This window comes from Brienomyrus brachyistius, chromosome 2 (genome assembly GCF_023856365.1).
Source record: "Brienomyrus brachyistius isolate T26 chromosome 2, BBRACH_0.4, whole genome shotgun sequence".
Classification (NCBI taxonomy): Eukaryota; Metazoa; Chordata; class Actinopteri; order Osteoglossiformes; family Mormyridae; genus Brienomyrus; species Brienomyrus brachyistius.
Window position 1 is genome coordinate 29,352,780 of NC_064534.1, and position 18,343 is coordinate 29,371,122.

An 18,343-nucleotide genomic window follows, 5' to 3' on the forward strand; every position below is an offset into this window, starting at 1 on the left:
TGAGAGCTTTCACTATAGTGGTGAAAATGGGTTTTCTTCCTCCTTGCCGCTTCACAGCGCCCTGACATGGTAGGCAGCTTAATGGGACAGCTTAGTGAGCTTGTCACCTGGTTGAGGGCCCATGGATGCGGAACAATGGAATCTCTTTGAGCTCCCTTTGGCTCCTGAGTTACTACAGGATGTGTTTTATCCTGCTCTAAATAATAAAAAAAAAAAAAGAATCATGTTTTGGCCTAATCTCATCCCCATCTGTGCACTGGGTCCCTGTGTCCAAGGCTGTGTCAATAGCAGAGGAAAAAATGGGGGGGGGGCATAATACAAAGGGGCAGGGATTATACAAAAGGGGTGGGTTCATGAAAAGGGTGGGGTATTTCAAGGGGAGGGGTTATTAGGGATGTGGTATATAAAGGGGGAGTGGTCATAAGGAGTGAGGTATACAAAGGGGAGGGGATTATACAAAGGGGAGGGGAATATGCAAAGGGGGTTGGGTATAGTACAAAGGGGAGTGGATAAAAGGAGGGAGGGGTTAGCTAAGGGGTATAATTCAATGGAGAGGGGCTATACAACATGGGAGAGGTTATACAGAGGGGAGAAGCTTATACATACCTCATCTGCATTCCATAGAGTTTCTATGTATGCCATTGCTGGTTTTTTATTACAACTGCAGACTTTCAGTTTATCAAGGGATAACACAAAACGAAGAGCAGTTACTGGGTGTAACTTTATTTCTGAAGTGACCAAAATGGCAGTTCAGCCAGTACCTGCCTGAGTGTATGACAGGCAGCGAATGAGACAGGATCAGCATCAGAGTGAGAGTGGAAACTCGTAACCTGAACGGTTTTATCAAGCCGATTCCAAAGCTTGGCTTGTTGTCCGTGGCGACAAGTTGCTTATTTATTTGTTGAAATGTAGGGTCTAATATATCATTAAGACTTTGTATTTTATTAGTAGTGCAGGGTTTGATTAAATACACAACAACTGAAAAGCACAAATGTTTTTTATTTCTATGTAAAATATGAAAAAAATTGTAAGTTGAATCTATGAGTACGATATGATATGACACACTTGGGCATTTAGATGACACAATGGGCTGGGGAAAATTTGGTGCATCACAGAAAAAAACACCGTACAATACATTGTTAAACACTGCATGAGATTTTTACACTCTACAAAGAAATATTGCTGGGTGGACGATGCCCTTGCCTGGCTTCAGTAGAAAGTATCGTAAGGCATATCACTAGCCTAGTAACAGATTCAAAATTTGATTACTATTGAGTGTGCCTCACTGTCGCACCATCTGAAAGTCAGCATATCCTAAGTGTTAGGGTTATCTTCTGCTGAAGATGCGCTGGAAACAAACCAGTCTCTGAACACAGAACAACACGCACAGCTGTGATGATCTTTTACTTGCTGCAAGGGAAGCCCAATCCTGACCTCGAGGTGTCAGCCTCTCAGTCGAACTCAGCCAACTTCGAAAGAGGAACTCCCCTCGCAGTGTCTTTTATTGAGGTACACAAACAGGATATGCAAATGACATTGACCATTGTTTATCACCATATACGGGGTGGAAATATTCAAGCGACAGCTCTTAAGCAGTGTTATTGCTAAATTAAGATCAAGCTGCTGCAGGGTGTTGTTTCCAAGCGTCTAGCAAAATACGTACATATCTACAAAAAAAAAAGTACATATTTCTCTAACACTAAGTATTACCATTGGAAAGCGAGGAGCCTCTCTATGTATTATGGCATGTGCAGAAATTTGTTTTTTAACTAAATTTTAATTTGCTCCAGATGTTTATTTAGAAATGCTGGCCCCTTGGATTTAAGCACATCATCTTAGATCAGGGAGAAGGTAAATAAACGTATGCTTTGTGGGTAGCCGTCAAAGCCTCTAAGAAATTAATAGCAATGGCAGATTAACTAGCTCATTAGCTGATTACATGAGGAATTGAGCCTTGGAAGATCCGATTGGACTGTTCTGGTGTGTTTGCAGCCACTGAGATGATAAATCGCATTGGGCCCACGTTGCCCCCACGGTTGTAGATTCCCACGCATCGCATGTCGAAGCTTGCATGTGGAAGCAGACGAATGGTGCTGCCGCGGCTTTTCTCTGAGCGCTCGACTGGGCCGAATGCTGCTGTTTGCTCGACAGCCACTCGCTCGTACTTAGAGCTATTCCCTAAAAATCGATCCCCCCCCCCTTTAACGGCCAGGCAGAGTTTGTGCTAGGGCTGCAGAGTAAGCACTGTCATTTCTGTGGTATAATTCCCAAGCCTCGATGCATTTAACTGATAAGGCGTAACTGTGCGATGGCAGTAACACCACTCTTGGGGACTATAGTGGGAGGTTATGATGCAGCCGAGACAGTGTTTATGGTCTTTTATTTGTTAAAGGAATGATCGCAAGAATCATTCTATCAGGGGAAAACATATCTGCCCTCTTTTTTCAAGATGTACCGGTAAACAAATACAGGAACAAAAGCAGGACATACAGCAGGCCTATGGCCATTAGCAACACTGCCCCCTACTGAAGACTCCGTGTCGCTTATCGAAGCCTGGCCAAGTGGCCATGAGCTGCCGTGACCTGTTGGGCCGCCATTAGGCTGCATTACTGACGTGAGCGTGACAGCTGCCCACTGCAAGTTCGACCATCCTTTACTGCGGACCCGGCTCCGCTACGCGGCGATAAACTGGCACTATTTTTAACACATGAAGAGAGGCTTTGGAATTGCAGATAAGGCTAGGGATGACGTCCGCTAATCCCATTGGTGGAAAGCGGCAGAGGAGTATGTGATTCCAGTGTAGCCGTCAGATAGCCTTGCTGCTCTGGGCACCTTCCAGTGCAGCACTCTACACTGGCATTTCGGAAGGCAAATGGAAAAAAAAAGAAAACACCGCTAACAATTAGACACGTTTTCCTGTCATAAACTGCATTCTGCGGTTACTACAGAGCAAAAGAGTGATATAGCAGCATTGAATATAATAAAAATAATTGAGCACGACAGTCCTCAGCTGAGATATAAAGGCACTTGATTTAATGGGGGTTTATAATGTTCATTTTTGACCTTGACACAAAGTGTTGTGATGTCCAGTCCCAATTCCCAAATCCCTGTCACTGCAGTGACCTTGAACTGTCATTCTTGGTTATTTTTTATTATTTTTAAACTGCTAAAACAAAGATTGCAGGTCTAGTGTTCTGTTTCTTCATAAAAATCTTCATAATATGAGTGTAATAACGCGTTATGACTTTAAAATAAACACTAATATATTAACTTTAACAGTGCTATTTTTTAATCCTCAAAAATATCCTGGATGGAAGCCTCAGAATTCCCGGATGCATTCCATGTGTGTCCCACCAGGTACCAGCCCCAGTTTAGCATGGTATCCCCGAGGAACACAGTGTCACGTGATGACATTCTGGGTGAGCTTCTGATTCAGGTCTTACGTGACAGTCAAGATGCATATGTGTTGCTTTTTCTAATCATGCATAAGAAGGAGAGGTAAGGGGCGTGAACTGATCACAGTACGTTGCCACAGCCATCACATGACAAACTACCTCAGGGATGAGAACCTGGTAAGTAAAGCTATTAAAAAAAAATCTCCAGACAGCATAGTGTTAGCGTTGTGCTGATCTTGGAAGGCTGAGTAATGCACCTTGGCCTGTTGGTCATGCAGTTGAGTGCTTGAGACTTGACCCTCGCCCAGGGAAAAGGGCTACATTGATGTCAGAGTGGGAGGAGCCCCTGCTTGTACAGTAGACGTCCTACATATAGACATCCTGCATGTAGACCTCCCACATGTAGTCTTCACTGAAGCGGGTGTATTATCAGTTTATGCCCAGCAGTTTCAGCACAGTGCGTCAAGTCGTACTTCGTAACAATGATCTATTTTTCTGTGGTAGAGCATGTCATGCTGTAAATGAAAAAGTGAAAATATTTTAGCTTCAGAACAGCTACAGTGACATAAAGTTATTGTTTATACTGTATAAAGCGCAGCTAACAAATGCAAGGAGGGTTTGTTTTACAACAGGAAGCTGTCTTGCAATGCTGGTGTCGTGCTATTTAAATGTTGGATGGCAAAGTTTTTGGCATTAAAAAAACAGCTACATATTTAGTTAACCACAATGTATTCTGGTCCCAAAGAGGAACTTTCTGGCTGCTTTTTGGTTTTTTTTCGCAACGGAACTAAACAGGAACAGTCTGTAAACACACTACAAACAAAGCAGTCCCTTTAATAGGGGCCGGCTCTCCATCCAGGGGTCACGGGGGCCTGGAGCCTGTCCCAGGCAGCACAGAGCCCAAGGCTGGGGTCCTCCCTGGATGGGATTCCGTTTCTGTTGTACTGCAAGTATTCCCACACTGTGGGCAATTCAGAGCTACCTATCTGTGTGTCTTTGGGGCAGCCCTGTGTGCTCGGGGGGGAAACCCACACGTTTTAGAACAAAGGAGTGCATTCTCTTTTCTCCTGTCCATTCTAGCTAAGTAGATTTCTCTCAGACACTTTCATCTTACAAAGATTTCACACAGGACTGAAACGGCATCCGAAATAAGGTCACTCTCAGGAGAATCTGTTATAACATTAGGCTAACCTTGTAGCTGTATCATTTTGGGGTTGTTGCATAAAGAGCTCGCACTGGAGTGTTGAAGGGGATTTCAGTAAGGAGCCATGGTAATTATACACAGCCTCGAGCTGCTCTGAGCCTCCTGGCATATCTTACGTCTGGTAGGGTCAGTCTGCCTCCCCTTCTGGATCAAAGATGAAGGACCAAAGGTTTTTTAATTGTCGCTGTGCGGTTATGCTAGAGCTATGAAATTGAGTAGCAGCTTCCATTGATATATACATTAGTACGTGTTCCCCAAATGGTTGCCCAAAATACAGATTATAACCTCATCTCTCCACACCTGTTTAGTGCCCTATGGTAATTCAGGAATAAGCTGGAATGGTCTGGCCAGGTCTGTGTGGTGTTCTCGCGTGTCACTAGTGCACAGGCGGTTGGTCCGTGACGGATGGGAGGTGGAGCCAAAGACTCATCACTGATGTGGATTCTGCTCCTGTTGTCTGGAAGGCAAAGCCTGACTGGCAGGTTCCACATGTTTTAATAACAGAAAGCATTCCCAAGTAAAAGGGACTCTAACAGAAGCTTCCGTTTTTGTCCCCTGTCGTTCCCAGGATGCTCCCTGCAATGGAACTCCATGTCTTCAGTGCAGGGTCTTTGGATAGATGCCATATATGGGGGGAAGGCGGTCAGGACAATTCCAAAGGCCCCTGAGAAACTGGGGCTCTAAAAAATTTGTAACATAATTGGATAGTTCTGGGTTGGGGGCCCAATATAATGTACTAGCATGGGCCCGAAATCTCCAGTGTCTCCCTGTACTCCGTCATTCTGTTTAATGTCAGGTTATTTTCTCATTTTTAGCCATTTACTTCTTATGTCTTCAGGAAGCAGTAATTAGAAAGTTTTACATTGTGTTGATTTTTTAAGTGCTACCCCCCGGGGCTCAGTTCCCTAGAAAAACCTTGATGTTTGCACCTACTAACAAAACCTGTTGACATTTGGATAAGGGTTGCTTGGAATTCCGGAGATTGCAAAAACAGCTTGAGAAGGGGTGTTTGAACAGTATAGTTGTGAATTATAATTTTTGTGTGACTGCATTATAATTAAAAAGATATTTGTATATCTTCATCAATATCTTTGTCCTAATAAAAAATTGGCTATTCCAATACACCATGTACTCCAAAATACTGTGAGTTCTCGCAGTATAAATGAGAACAGTACCAACCAATCAAATGATCCAAAAAGCACAGCATTCTTGTGGGAAACAAACGGAAGCCATTGCTAATTGTGAAAGATCATTCAGACAAACACATAAGCCACACATTGTGACAGAAAAGTCTACGTTGGGGGTCTGATTTAGCAAACAAGATGTTTAAAATGCAGCTAATTAATAGCAGCGTGCTTTAATGAACCGCATAAAGTCTCCATCAATCTGCTTTTGAAAGCCACTTTTCCCATTAGTGTCACAGTTATCTGGAGCCAATCCCAGGAAGCACTGGGGCGTATAGTAGGGTGAGTCCTGGAGGAAATGCCGGTCCCTTCGCAAACATGCTTTTGCACACTGAGGCCCATTCAGACCCATGGATCCACTTGGGCAGCAGCAGCTCTTCGGAGGGAATTGGTTTGGATACCAGGAGGAAACCTGCAACAACATAAAAATAACATGCTAATACCATACAAACACTGGGAAGGCAGGAAGAAAACACTCCTGAATTGTAAAATTCATTATAATTTGTCATATATAAACAAATTACACACTAACATTTACCAAATATGCACTGATTATGTTATATAATACTACAGGGGGCAGGAGGTTGGGGTACAGCCTGGATGGGGCGCCAATCCATTGCTAGTCACGTTACAACAGATTCACACACTATGGGCAATTTAGGGACATTAGTTCATCTAATTGCTTGTTTTTGGACTATAGGAGGGATCAGGAGGACCCAGAGGAAACCCATGTGTTACTGTGCACACAGAAAGCTCTGATTTTTGTTATAAAACCAATAAATTTACAATATTTTTTACTGAATTAAGCAAGTGTCCCAAGAATTTCTGTGATCCCTGTATATTCTATATTATATTGTGCAAGGATTCCCTGTGTTGGGCTGGCATTCCATATAGGGTGTCCGGGGCCTGTGGTCCTGGGATAGGCTCCAGGCTCACTTCTCCAGCTAGGATAGGCTCCAGGCCCACTGCTCCACCTGGGATCGGCTCCAGGCCCTGTATTCCAGCTGGGATAGGCTCCAGCCCACTGCTTTCACTAGGATCGCCTCCAGTCTCACTGCACCAGCTGGGATAGCCTCTAGGCCTACTGATCCAGCTAGGATCGGCTCTAGGCCCACTGCTCCACCTGGGACAGGCTCCAGGCCCAGTGCTCCAGCTAGGATAGGCTCCAAGCCCATTGCTTTAACTTGGATAGACTCCAGACCCACCGTTTCAGCTGGGATCGGCTCCAGGCCCAGTATTCCAGCTGGGATCGGCTCCAGGCCCACTGCTCTAGCTATAATTGGCTTCAGGCCCACTGCTTCAATTGAGATAGGCACCAGGCCCACTGATCCAGCTAGGATCAGCTCCAGGCCCATTGCTCCAGCTAGGATCGGCTCCAGGCCCACAGCTCCAGCTGGGATCAGCTCCAGGCCAACTGCACCACAGCTTCAGCCCCTCCAGTGTTATGGGATTGATTCCCTCCCCAGCTTTTCACTTGTTGACTATCCATGTTCATGATCTGTCTCCTCATGTTTTAGTTCCACAGTTCAAAGACATGCATTGGTGTCTCAGAATTGCTCTTAGTGTTTAAGAATCAAACTATTTCCCCCTGAAATTGACAAAGGATATCTTATCTTATGGGATTGTGTGATTGTGGGGAAGTTCCAAACCCATCCCCCCATGACTCTGTATACCATATTTTCCGTAGTTATTGCCAAATATGAATGCTATTTAATGTATCCATCGAGTGATGAGGAGCTATATTGTTTAAGAAAAAAACTGTATTTTGTGATAGTTATGGTCCTTCCTCATGAACGTGGTAATGAATATGTATAGGACATCATATATTAGATGTTTCTCATAAAACACCAACCAGCAGTTCACTGAATATATTGCAGATACTTTATGATCTGAAATCTTTCATTTAACATAAGCTTTTTCTCATCGTTTTGGATTTTAAGTCCTTATTACTATGATTCTTCCCCAGTCGTTTTAGGAAACACTGTCTTTTATTCAGTGAGTAACTAGCATATGAAGACACTGTGCTGCTGTTAGCGTTCTTTGTTCAGTGATGAAATGTGGCACAATGACAAGCCAATGGGCAGAGGACCAGCAGTTATTATTTTACTTATTTGCGATTGTTTACCTTCCTGAGAGGAAGCCGTGTCCCGTGTCCTTGGCTGGGATGCAGTGAAGCCTCGCAGTCTGTCCGCCGGGGCCCCGTGACGCACTCATAGACACACACACACACAGACACACACACATGTGGACAAAGACACTAGCTCCGGTGACCCTGACTTTTAATTGCATCTTCCTTCTGCTTGCCGGCTGATCATCACAGCCGCCAATCCTTGGTGCATCTTTAATTCCCATCTTACCCTTTTTTCCCCCATCAGCTCTGAATTTTTCCTCTCTCTAATAAATCTGCTCCAAAATCTCGTTTTGCAGCCCGACGTGATTTTACGGCACGTGCTCCTGTACGCTTGCCTGAATCGGCTGCGTGCTGAACTGTGAATCAGACAGTGTCCCCGTGGCACATGGCCGTACCGCTGGGTCTGAGTGCCTGTGTTTGTGTGTGTGGGCCCGTGAGTCTGCATTTGTGTGCGTGCGCATGTTTATTCATGCACAGGCACACTCGTCAGTGCCGGCGTGTACACCCTGTGCCGACACGAGAAGCCATAACGTCCCGCAGGGTGGAGCGGGGCGAGTGAGCATTTGTTTTGGCTAAAGCCGAGAGGGCCGAGAGGGCCGTGACGTCAGGCCCAAGCCGGACGCGTGTAACGGCCTGGAACCAAATCCTGCTTTTGAACCAGAGGCCCGGGCAAGCACCACAGAAGGGAGTCTTCGGACAGCAGGGAGGCATCATGGGGGTGAGACGGCGAGACCCTCGGTGCTAATCACGTTAAAAAGTCCATTGTTTGTCCCCGGAATCATTTTAATGAAGTGTGAAGCGAAACAGCGTGTCCCCTAAGAGGCGTAAATCAGCCAACAGAAACAGTCCACTCTCCTCTAATGTTTAATTTCACACAGCAGTCACTGCTACCTGCCGCCTTTAATGAGATACACTGACATACCCCCCCTCCCCCCCCCCCCCCTTGCTGTTCGCTCATTAATCGGAGCCCCCGCGCTTGCCAGGCACAGGCGACAGGATGCCGACGGAGGGGGCTGTAACTCCACGCCGCTGCACCGGGTCACGGCCCGATACCTGAGAGCCGTGCCGATAGGGCGGAGGATCCAACAGGGTGGGGGCTGGCTGACGTCAGCCGCGGGGGCTGTGCCGGGAGGGGGCCGCGTCTTCCTGCCCATTAATCTTTCCCGCTGTCGCTAAGTGCTGTGCTCTGCCTGGTTTGTCTTGAGGTCATTTAGGATGAGAGACAGTGGGAACGGATCTGTGAGCTTTAGCGCTAAATGTCAGATATGCAGACGAGGTCGAGGTCATAGCTGCAAAATGTTAAAAAAACAAACAAAAAACAGATAGAAGTTCCCTTGCTGCTGGGTCTCCTCAGGTTCTGACTGAAAACTGGCTAATTACCACCTCATAAACGATTACAAAACATACAGATTCTGGAAAATTCTAGAAATGGTCATGAAGGGCAAAAACAGACACCCAGACAGAAATACACCCGAATAAAGAATGGGACATTCTCAGTTATGTAAACAAACCATTTCATTCATTTAAAGAGGGTCTGTTTTAATGGCTTCACCGAATTGAGAAAAATGGCAAATTTACATTTGCAATGTTACTGCTGTAAGAACGTCAAACGGACATTTTCTTCTCGGTTGGCTGCTTCTTGGGGGTCTTTCTGGGTCACGTGTCACAGTTTACCAGCTGTCAATCACCACTACAGCCCACACTATGGGTGAATAAGCCAAGTCGTCTCCTGTTTTTGGTGCCTTATTTTTTTCACTTTCCGTGGTAACATGACAAATGTGTTTCTAAGTTATTTTCTTAAAATGTTTCATTTATGTTACCAGTTGCCAGCTACTGTTTTTTTGTGGCTTGTCTCTTTCTCCACCTTAAGGGGCCCCCTGAGAAACATGCACATATTTAGAGGCACGCACACGCACACGCACACACACACGCATATAAATACGCATACATGCCAGGGCCACGCGAACACAGACAAACTCACATATTCACCCTGGAGCTGGTTCAGCAGTCTCATATCTGCTTCATTTAACAGTCGAGGGTAGAGAGAGAGAGAGTGAGAGAGGCTAGAGAGAGAGAGAGAGAGAGCGAGAAAGAGAATGAGAGAGACAGAGAGAGTAAGAGAGAGATTAATGGTGAGAGCGACAGAGAGAGAGGGACCAAAAGGGACAGAAAGAGAAAGAAAAAAGCGACTGAGTAGAAACAGTCACTGAAAAAGTGTTAGGTGTCTGTGTATGAGTGAGAGCGTGTCTCAGGGTACGTGGGGTGACAGTTCCCAGCCACTCTGCTTACTCAGTGTCTGTGTGCGTGCGTATCTGCGGGCAGTTAGAAGCAGACGCGTGCCTGGGTCTGTGTGCGCGCACTGAGACTAAATAGCCCCCCGCCTGACAGGAATCCTCTCTGCAGTTCCACGGGAGCCTCGCCGAACAGCACCTACAGCAGTGACAGGACGCTGGAAAGGGACCAGAGCACAAGTGGAGGACAAGTTGGTGGGGGAGGGGAGGGGGGAGCAAAGCCGACACACTGCAGGACCTGATCCCTGGACAGGGAGCGGCAGCGGTGCAGGGGGGGGAGGGGGTCACTGAATGTTTTCTCCCGACCAATCTCACGCTCGCATTTCCCCGCCAGCGCTGTCTGCAGAGGAGATCGCCGGGAGCGAGGGGTATGTGAGGAATTAATAGGAGCTGTCAGTGGTAACAGGATCAATAGCTGTGTTTGCCATACTTGGAGGAGCTGGACAGCGATGGAGGGGCTGCCGTAGGCGTGAGGTGGGGAGGACATCCCATGCTACACCACGCTGCTCGTAGGATGGGGCCCGCTTCGCTGCCGCTGCTTCCCGCCCGCCCTCCCGGGTCTGCCAGGTAGCCCCCGGGACGCATGCCGGCCATGCGGTTGTGCCGCAGAGAGTCTGGGATTCTTGCAGGAAGAATACCTGGAAAACGGCAAAGGGAGAGTGCCGTGCCGGTGAGGGCTAGCCGAACTGTGGGGAGTACCTACCTGACGGAGGCACTCGGCGGCTTGGCGTGGCGCATGTGTGTGCGTGTGAGAGGGCGCGCGTGTCTCTGTCAGCGTGTGCTTGTTTCTGCATGGAGTGCTTCGCCTGCTTGTCTGTGCGTGCTGCGGGACTGACGCTCCCTCCAGTCGGCGCCGTTTGGATCACCACCCTCCACGGACTTCCAGCTCCTCGTTTTTCATAAAGCGGACTTCAACTTTTTGCCCTTCGTGGAGTTTCGGGGCAGACTTGCGCCGAGTCCGCGCCACTCCCCTGCACGGCTGCACGGCTGCACGGCCCCCTGGCTGGGATATGCGCTCTGCTCCGCCGCTCTCTCGCTCTCTTTCTTCTGCAAGACATTTATATGACATCTGCGGGGAGAAGGCAAGCTGACTGCAGATCCCACTGTCCCCCTCCCGGTGCCGAAGAACAAACCCCCCCCCGCCGCTCGATGAAGGCCGGCCGCGTTCGGGCAGGAAGGGACAGGCAAAAGATGCATGTGAACAACTATCCATTCAGGAGGCACTCCTGGATTTGGTGAGTGACGCTGGGGAGGGTCCAGCATGAGGAGGCTGAGCGTGCCAGGTGTATCTGGGTTTGGACATGTGAGTGTCGGGGGTAACGAGTGTGCCTCTGGGGGGTGAGGAAGATTTTTCTTTCTGTGTGCGTGTGTCTGAGTGAGTGGGTGCGCATGTGTGGGTCATGTATACATTACATTGTGGGAACTGATAAAAACCTGATATTTTGACATTTTGGGGAGCATTTCTTTCATAAAAACCTGTGACTGCAATCAGAGAACTAAAAATGCCAAAAGGCTTGTGTTTTCTTTGGTAAGTTATGGTTACGGTTCGCGCTAAGCAGGGGTTACGGTTGACATAGTTTGGATTAGGGTTCCCCAGAAAGATATTAATACACACGTGTGCGTGTGAGTGTGTGTGTTCAGGTCGGCCTCTTACCTGTGCCTGTTGGATGCGGCTGGTGGTCTCAGATGGGCCTTTGTCCAAATCCAGAGGGTTTGCGCACTAAATAGGACAGAAAATTCACCATAAGCAAGCAAGTCAGTTCTAAAAGTGATAAACTCAAGAAACGAAGATGCCACCAGCGCAGAATGATGTTACACTACATACTGTATCCCCAGTCATGCCTTGGGGGCTTTAAATCAGAGATCTTGACTGTTTGACATTAAATCTACTTAACTAGTCATATAATAAACATTTTTATTGTTTTACACTTGATAGGTGTCAGGGGTTTGTATTTCCCAGTGATTGTTAGTTTGCTTCATGAGAGCTTTAAAACAGGCGTACTTTATGTGGGACATTCCAAAACTGTATGTGTGAGTGTATGTTGGGGTGGGGGGGGCGGGGGATGGTTATATATATATTACATTGTGGTGATCAAATGTCACATTGTGATAAAAACCCTGTTCTTTTGACTTTTTTGTGGGGACATTTTTTGGTTCCCACAAGGGAAGACTGAATTTAATAAAAATCTGTGACTCCTATCAAAATGTAAAAATGTCTTGTATTTCGTTTGGTTATTTATGTTTAAGGTTAGGGCTGGGTAGGGGTTAAGGTTGTCACTGCTGGGATTAGGGTTATTCCTATAGAAATTAATAGATGGTCCTCACAAAAATATGAATATTTGGACTGTGTGTATGTGTGTGTGTGTTGGTGTGTACATGTGTGTTCAGGACAGGGGCGGGGGGGCTTTCTGGCCACAGTGGGACTGGAGACCTCCAAGAATTCTGATGGCACTCAGTAATCAGGCAGCACAGAAGCCTTGCTGACTCTCTCTGTCCGCACATCCAGCCCTGCTGGGACCTTGGAGCAGGGAAAGGGCCCATTTCCCAAATCTGAGATAAACAGTCAAAGGAATAAAGATAATGCCAAGTGAGCTCAGGGTTTCCGGCTACCCCTCCTCCACCTCGGAGGAGTCGGGACACGTAAACATACCGGCGTCTGGACAGCAGGTGGTAAAGCAGAGCGGGAAGCTGATCCTGTCCGTTGTGAGGATTCACTTGGTGCCTCGTGGTCCTTTGTGCCACAAAAATTCAATATATTGCAGGAAGTAGCGAGGGTGGGGTGACGCATTGTTGTCTTTTTTCTGGGGATGGTTGCCAGATTTAAACGTCGTGGTGCACTGAGTGCTTTGCGTAGCTGTGCCCAGCCATATTTAGGTCAACCGTACACTGCTACCACCGTCTAACACCATGTATCCTGCTGTAAAGACACAGCAATTCCCTCAAATGGAGCTACAAGCATAGGCTCTTGTAATTTCTAATGCTGTGAATAACCCATGAAACATCAACCTTTCGGAATGTAAAGGAGCCTTTGCTTTGAAGGGAAATAACCGGAGATCGGGAAAAAAGGGGCTCCCATGGGTGGTACTGTCGCTGTGACGTGTATCCGGAGTCCCTCCCCGCCCGCAGCTTGAGGTAATCACCGCACATGCAGACAAGCAGGTTTTACCACCTTCCTCTGCTGATTGGTTGTGAGTTTTAATGGGTCTCGCTGCTTGACTTAGCGCCCATCGGCTGCTTGTCGTTTTTGCAAATATTGACAGGGCCTCGCCCTCGGCCTCGCGATCCCTCCCGGCGAGTGGGGGGAGCGCTCACCGCAGTTGATTTTTCCGAGCATTTAGACATCGCCAGCCAGGTGATCTATCTGCTCCCCCATTTCCGTAGTTTCTGCATCAGCAGATGGGTGCAGATCGTGTACAGCGAGCAAGTGATGCTGGTAGCTTTTTTTTCTTCTTCTTTTTCCCCGTAGCCATCTGCTTGAGTTGTGCTTGGAGTGAATTTCATGTGAGGCTTAGAATTACGTTGATGTCACACCTAGGAATAGTTAGTGGATGGTGTGACAGATGTTTTCTGTATAAAAAGGAGGTGTCCGATGTGCACAGAAATTGGAGAATTCGCACATCTCACTACCACAAAATTCAGTCACCTTAAAGACAAAAACGTGTGCCTTGTGCCATACATATCACACTATGATGATGGCACGAGTGCTTGTGTGGTACACTCACAAGTGTAACGCCTTAAATGACACCTTGAGTATCACAAGTGTGACACCTTGAGTGTTACACTCACGAGTGTAACATCTTGAGTGTTACACTCACGAGGTTATCCCTGTACACAAACCTTGCTAATATACAGTCAGAGGCAGAACTGTCTACGTCTATGTTATTCTAGGCAAACAAAACCTTTGCACCAGAGCTAAACAACCTACTTGAGTGGCAGACATCATTCGTACGTGGAGTTGCATGGATCTTGATGACTGAGTCATTGGGCTCTTAAGGGGATTTGGTTTCTGACTGTGTATCATAAAAGGCAGATGCTTCCTTTTGCCTTGTCACTGTTGTGAATCAATTGTATGGCATTTGCCACATCATAAACTTGGTGGGACTTCCTTGCAGGCTCATTCCCAGGTGACTGTGTATCGGGATTTTTGGGTTTTGGGCCTTTCATTCATCAAAGTTGTGTGTACACAAAGAGACACCCAAAATGTGTGTATGCAAATTTTTACGTGAAATCCCAAATTTATCAAACTTCTTGGGCAAATGTGCATATTTACGGAAACTCGGAAGGAGGTTGTATGCAACATTTTGGAGAAATCGAGAAAAGGCAACACCCACTTTAAAGGAACTGCAGGTAAAGCAGCTTAGTCACAGAGCCGCACGCCGCATCAACCTGGGTCTTCACGTGAAGAACTGTAAATCCAATATGTGCACTGGGATGTATTTTATTTATTATTATTCTAATAATGTCTTTTATTTTATTCTACCGGGATTATTTGTGCAAGCCAAAGACTATATATTTGTCACTACATCTTGTCACCTCTTCCCATGAGTTAAAAATATCTGCAATTGTCAGTAGTTGCATAAAATGCCAATTAGGTGTCAGACACTCGCATCCATGTATTGACCTATAAAAAAGTCTATAATTACAAGAATATGACATGGCATAATGGCATTCTTGTTAGTAACTATGTAAATGGAAGGATTAGAAGGGAACAAGTTTTCGTGGACCACCAAGATTATTTTTACTTATTCGTTTACTGTTTGCACTGTGTGTACTGTCCTTGCACTTTGCCTGTTTTACAATAAATATATGTTTCCCTATGCGATGAAAGAACAGGCAAACGTAAAAACTACATTTGCAGCGATGTCCAGTTTTCTTAATGTAACTGGGACAATTGATTGTACTGACATTGCGACATGAGCAGCTCAAATCAAATAAATATCAAATGCACAGCAGGACAGCATACTGCAGTATATGCAGACAGTGAATGAATCCAGATTTGCATATACATGTTTTCCTTTTTATGAATATACATTTTTTTGCAATGAAATTTATATGACGTTTCATAAATGAGGACGATCCCATTTTTGGTCTAAGTTTATGGGTTGTTTTTGCCCACTTCCCCCGGGAGGGGGGAGGGGGGGCAGGGTAGACTTGACAAACCAGCCCATGAGCTTGGCTGACCCCAAGGTTGGGCAAATGCCAATCAATCGCAGACTAAGGAACTAAACCGTTTTTTTAACGTTTATATTTTTGCACCCAAACACCACCCTCCTTGGTCCCTCCAGAGAATTCTGTGCCCACAATATGCCTCCATCTTAGAGCCGGATAAAAGCTCCACTGGCTCTTATTTATACTATTTATACTCATGTCCAGTGATGAACAGAGTTTGCTAAAGTCTGCCTTCTTCTATTGCTCAAATTACAGCTATTTTCAGTACCTTATTTATAACGTTCTTTGCAGTGTAACTCTAAGTATGGGTTCATCAATTAAACTGTCAACACGTCAGACTGATTCTTCCAACGCTGGAGTCAATTATCGTTAATTCGGCTGTGGCCACATCTTATTAATGTCCATGGAAAACTAGACCGCATGTTATAGTATGATTACAGAGATCTTTCTGTTTCCTGAAAACTCTTCTGAGATAATACACCCTGCTGCTTCAGACTCTGAACAGTCTGAAGGCAAGAACTGGATCTCTATAAAGGAAGAATCCTCTCTCCTGCTGTAAACCCCCCCTGGCGTTTCTTTGGGAAGACGGTTGTGGGAAACATTCACACTCAGGCAGCAGGTCTACGACTGACTTCCTGTATTGCAAGACTGTTAGCTTTGTTTTGCCAACGATGACGGCGGTCTGACTGAGATACTGTGCTGCTGTTACGACGTGCCTTTGTTTGTTCTAGATACCTGTCTCTCTGTCCAGGCTTGCCCGCTTTTTATGGGAAGGCATACGGCCCAGGTGTCCCTCTGCGCAGCCACCTTGTACACTTTGAGCAATATGACATAGCTTCCACTTGACACTGTGCATTTGAATCTGTTACATGAACTCCATGAAACTCCATGTGACATGAACTCCATGAAAGTATACTAATATGTATAAGACAATACCTATGGTTAATATTGATGTATTGCCACGACAGGCTGCTAGGGTCTGCTTATTTCTGCTTCATCACATTTTCACACCAACAAAAACTGTTACACCGACTGTTTTTGGACCTGCCAGCTCTACTAACCGGTACGTCTAGTGGCTGGCAGCCATGAGTCTCCCACATGGCACTTGGCTCGAGGGGCTTTCCCTGAGAACACAGAAGTGACTGCAGGTGGGACCAGCCTCAAATTTGCTGTGACCCCTTCAGAGAATAATGGCTGAATGTTAATTACTGGCCTGGGTCCGTTTCTTTGAAAGCCGAAACGCTGAACAGTTGTTACAGAATGGTTGTCTGTAGTGTGGCCCTGATGACAGAAGTTGCTGCCCTGTTTTTCCTGCTCCTGCAGCCGTTACTAGCAGTACTAGTCAACAGAGCAAAAGGATGGGGATAGGAGATATGAGAATGAGAGACTGTTATGCGATGCAGGATGAAGGACATGGGAGCAGGCGCTATGACAACAGCAAAAGGGGCATAATTTAACAGAAAGGGAACAAGGAAACAAACTAGACCACAAGGGGACAAAACCGGGAGGACTAGAAACAAGGAAGAGCACAGGCAACAAGACAGTATGACGTCAATGACAGGACTGGGGAACAGACGACTGAGAAGCACTTTTATATATAACTGATGAGGTAGCAAATGAGAGGCAGCTGGAGTGATTAACACAAAGGTAGGAACAAGAGGTAATACAAACGCTTAACAGGCGTGGCTCGTCGGAGCCACGCTAGGGAGGAAGCAGGAGGGGCAGATGAGCCGGGCATGACAATGATGCTTTGCAAGATGAATAGTTACTTCATAATTTTTCTATTTAGCATCTCAAAATTACCTCTAACCCTACATAAGCAATTTGATGGATGGATGGATGGATGGATGGATGGAAGGAAGGAATAGGTGACCCTGTCCAAATTCCATAATTCTCCTCAAACCAGTGGTGAGAGTCACCAGAAGGTCAGGAGCTCCAAATGGGCGCTACTGAAGACAGAAATCCTCATTATACAGACATTACCAGGCTCCCATTCAATTCTGTATGTTCCTCACCCTGAGTAGCGTATACTCTGCCAGGCACAGGGGAATCTGCACACATCGTACTCGAGCTTGATAACCCACTGTCTGCCTAAGCAGCTTGCTGGAAGCCCACTCACATGAGCTACAGTAGCATACTCTTGGAGAGGTCTTTGATTTTCCTCTTTCTCTGCTTGAAGAATCTTTTTGAACTGCAGTCAGATCCACGCTATAAACCAGGGAGTTTGCCGTCTATGACATGCCAGTGCTGGACTATGGGAATCAGGAAGACAGGTGTGCTAGCAGAAGAATGAAAGATACACAGCTAAAGCAGCTTTGGCTGCGGTAGGAAGAGAAGCATCTATGTGGTGAAGCTTTTCAGTATGTATAATATTTTATGATGTTTGCATATTATCAGGGGACAGGAATACCTTTGCCATCTACATTCCCTTCTATTATTAAAGTAATATTTTTGCTACTTGGAAATAGAAAATGTATACTGACTTGCTGAATGCTGTAGCTGCAACTGACTACATACAGCAAGAAATTCAGTTCAGTTACTGCGTGGCTAAGCATTAAAGTACCCAAGACACGTGATCTAAGTGATTTTACATGTGGTATAATTACTGGTGCCTGACGTAGTTGCAGCATCTTGGACGCAGTCACCCTCCTGGGATTTTCACATACTACAGTGTCTACGCTTTACAGAGCGCGATGCAATAAACAAAAAAACATCCACTCAGCCACAGATCTATTGCTGAAAACACCTTCTTAATGAGAAAGGTCAGAGGAGAATGGCCAGACTTGTTAAAGGTAAGAGAAAGGCCTCAAGTGCAAAAGCATCAGCTGAGTGTGCAGGAAGGAAGCTTGAAATGCACAGCTTGTCAACACTTGATGTATTGTTATGTGTTTCAAAAGATTTAGAATGAGAAATTAATCAATACGTAAAACCAAGATCAATCCGTTTTACACGTTACTATAAAAAGCCAG

The 18,343-nt window shown here is 46.0% G+C and overlaps 1 protein-coding gene across 10 annotated transcripts in view; it reads left to right on the forward strand.

The window, feature by feature from the left end:
• pde4d (phosphodiesterase 4D, cAMP-specific) overlaps nt 1-18,343 on the forward strand; it is a 295,289-nt gene that overhangs the window by 202,268 nt on the left and 74,678 nt on the right. The window contains exon 1 of one of the 10 annotated variants that reach the window (XM_049003776.1): nt 10,491-11,440. The exons of the other annotated variants lie outside the window; for them this stretch is intronic. Coding sequence (XP_048859733.1) covers nt 11,268-11,440 — 173 coding nt within the window. The 5' untranslated portion in view covers nt 10,491-11,267. Of the gene's footprint in view, nt 1-10,490; nt 11,441-18,343 lie in introns of those variants that run through there. 10 annotated transcript variants of the gene reach the window in all.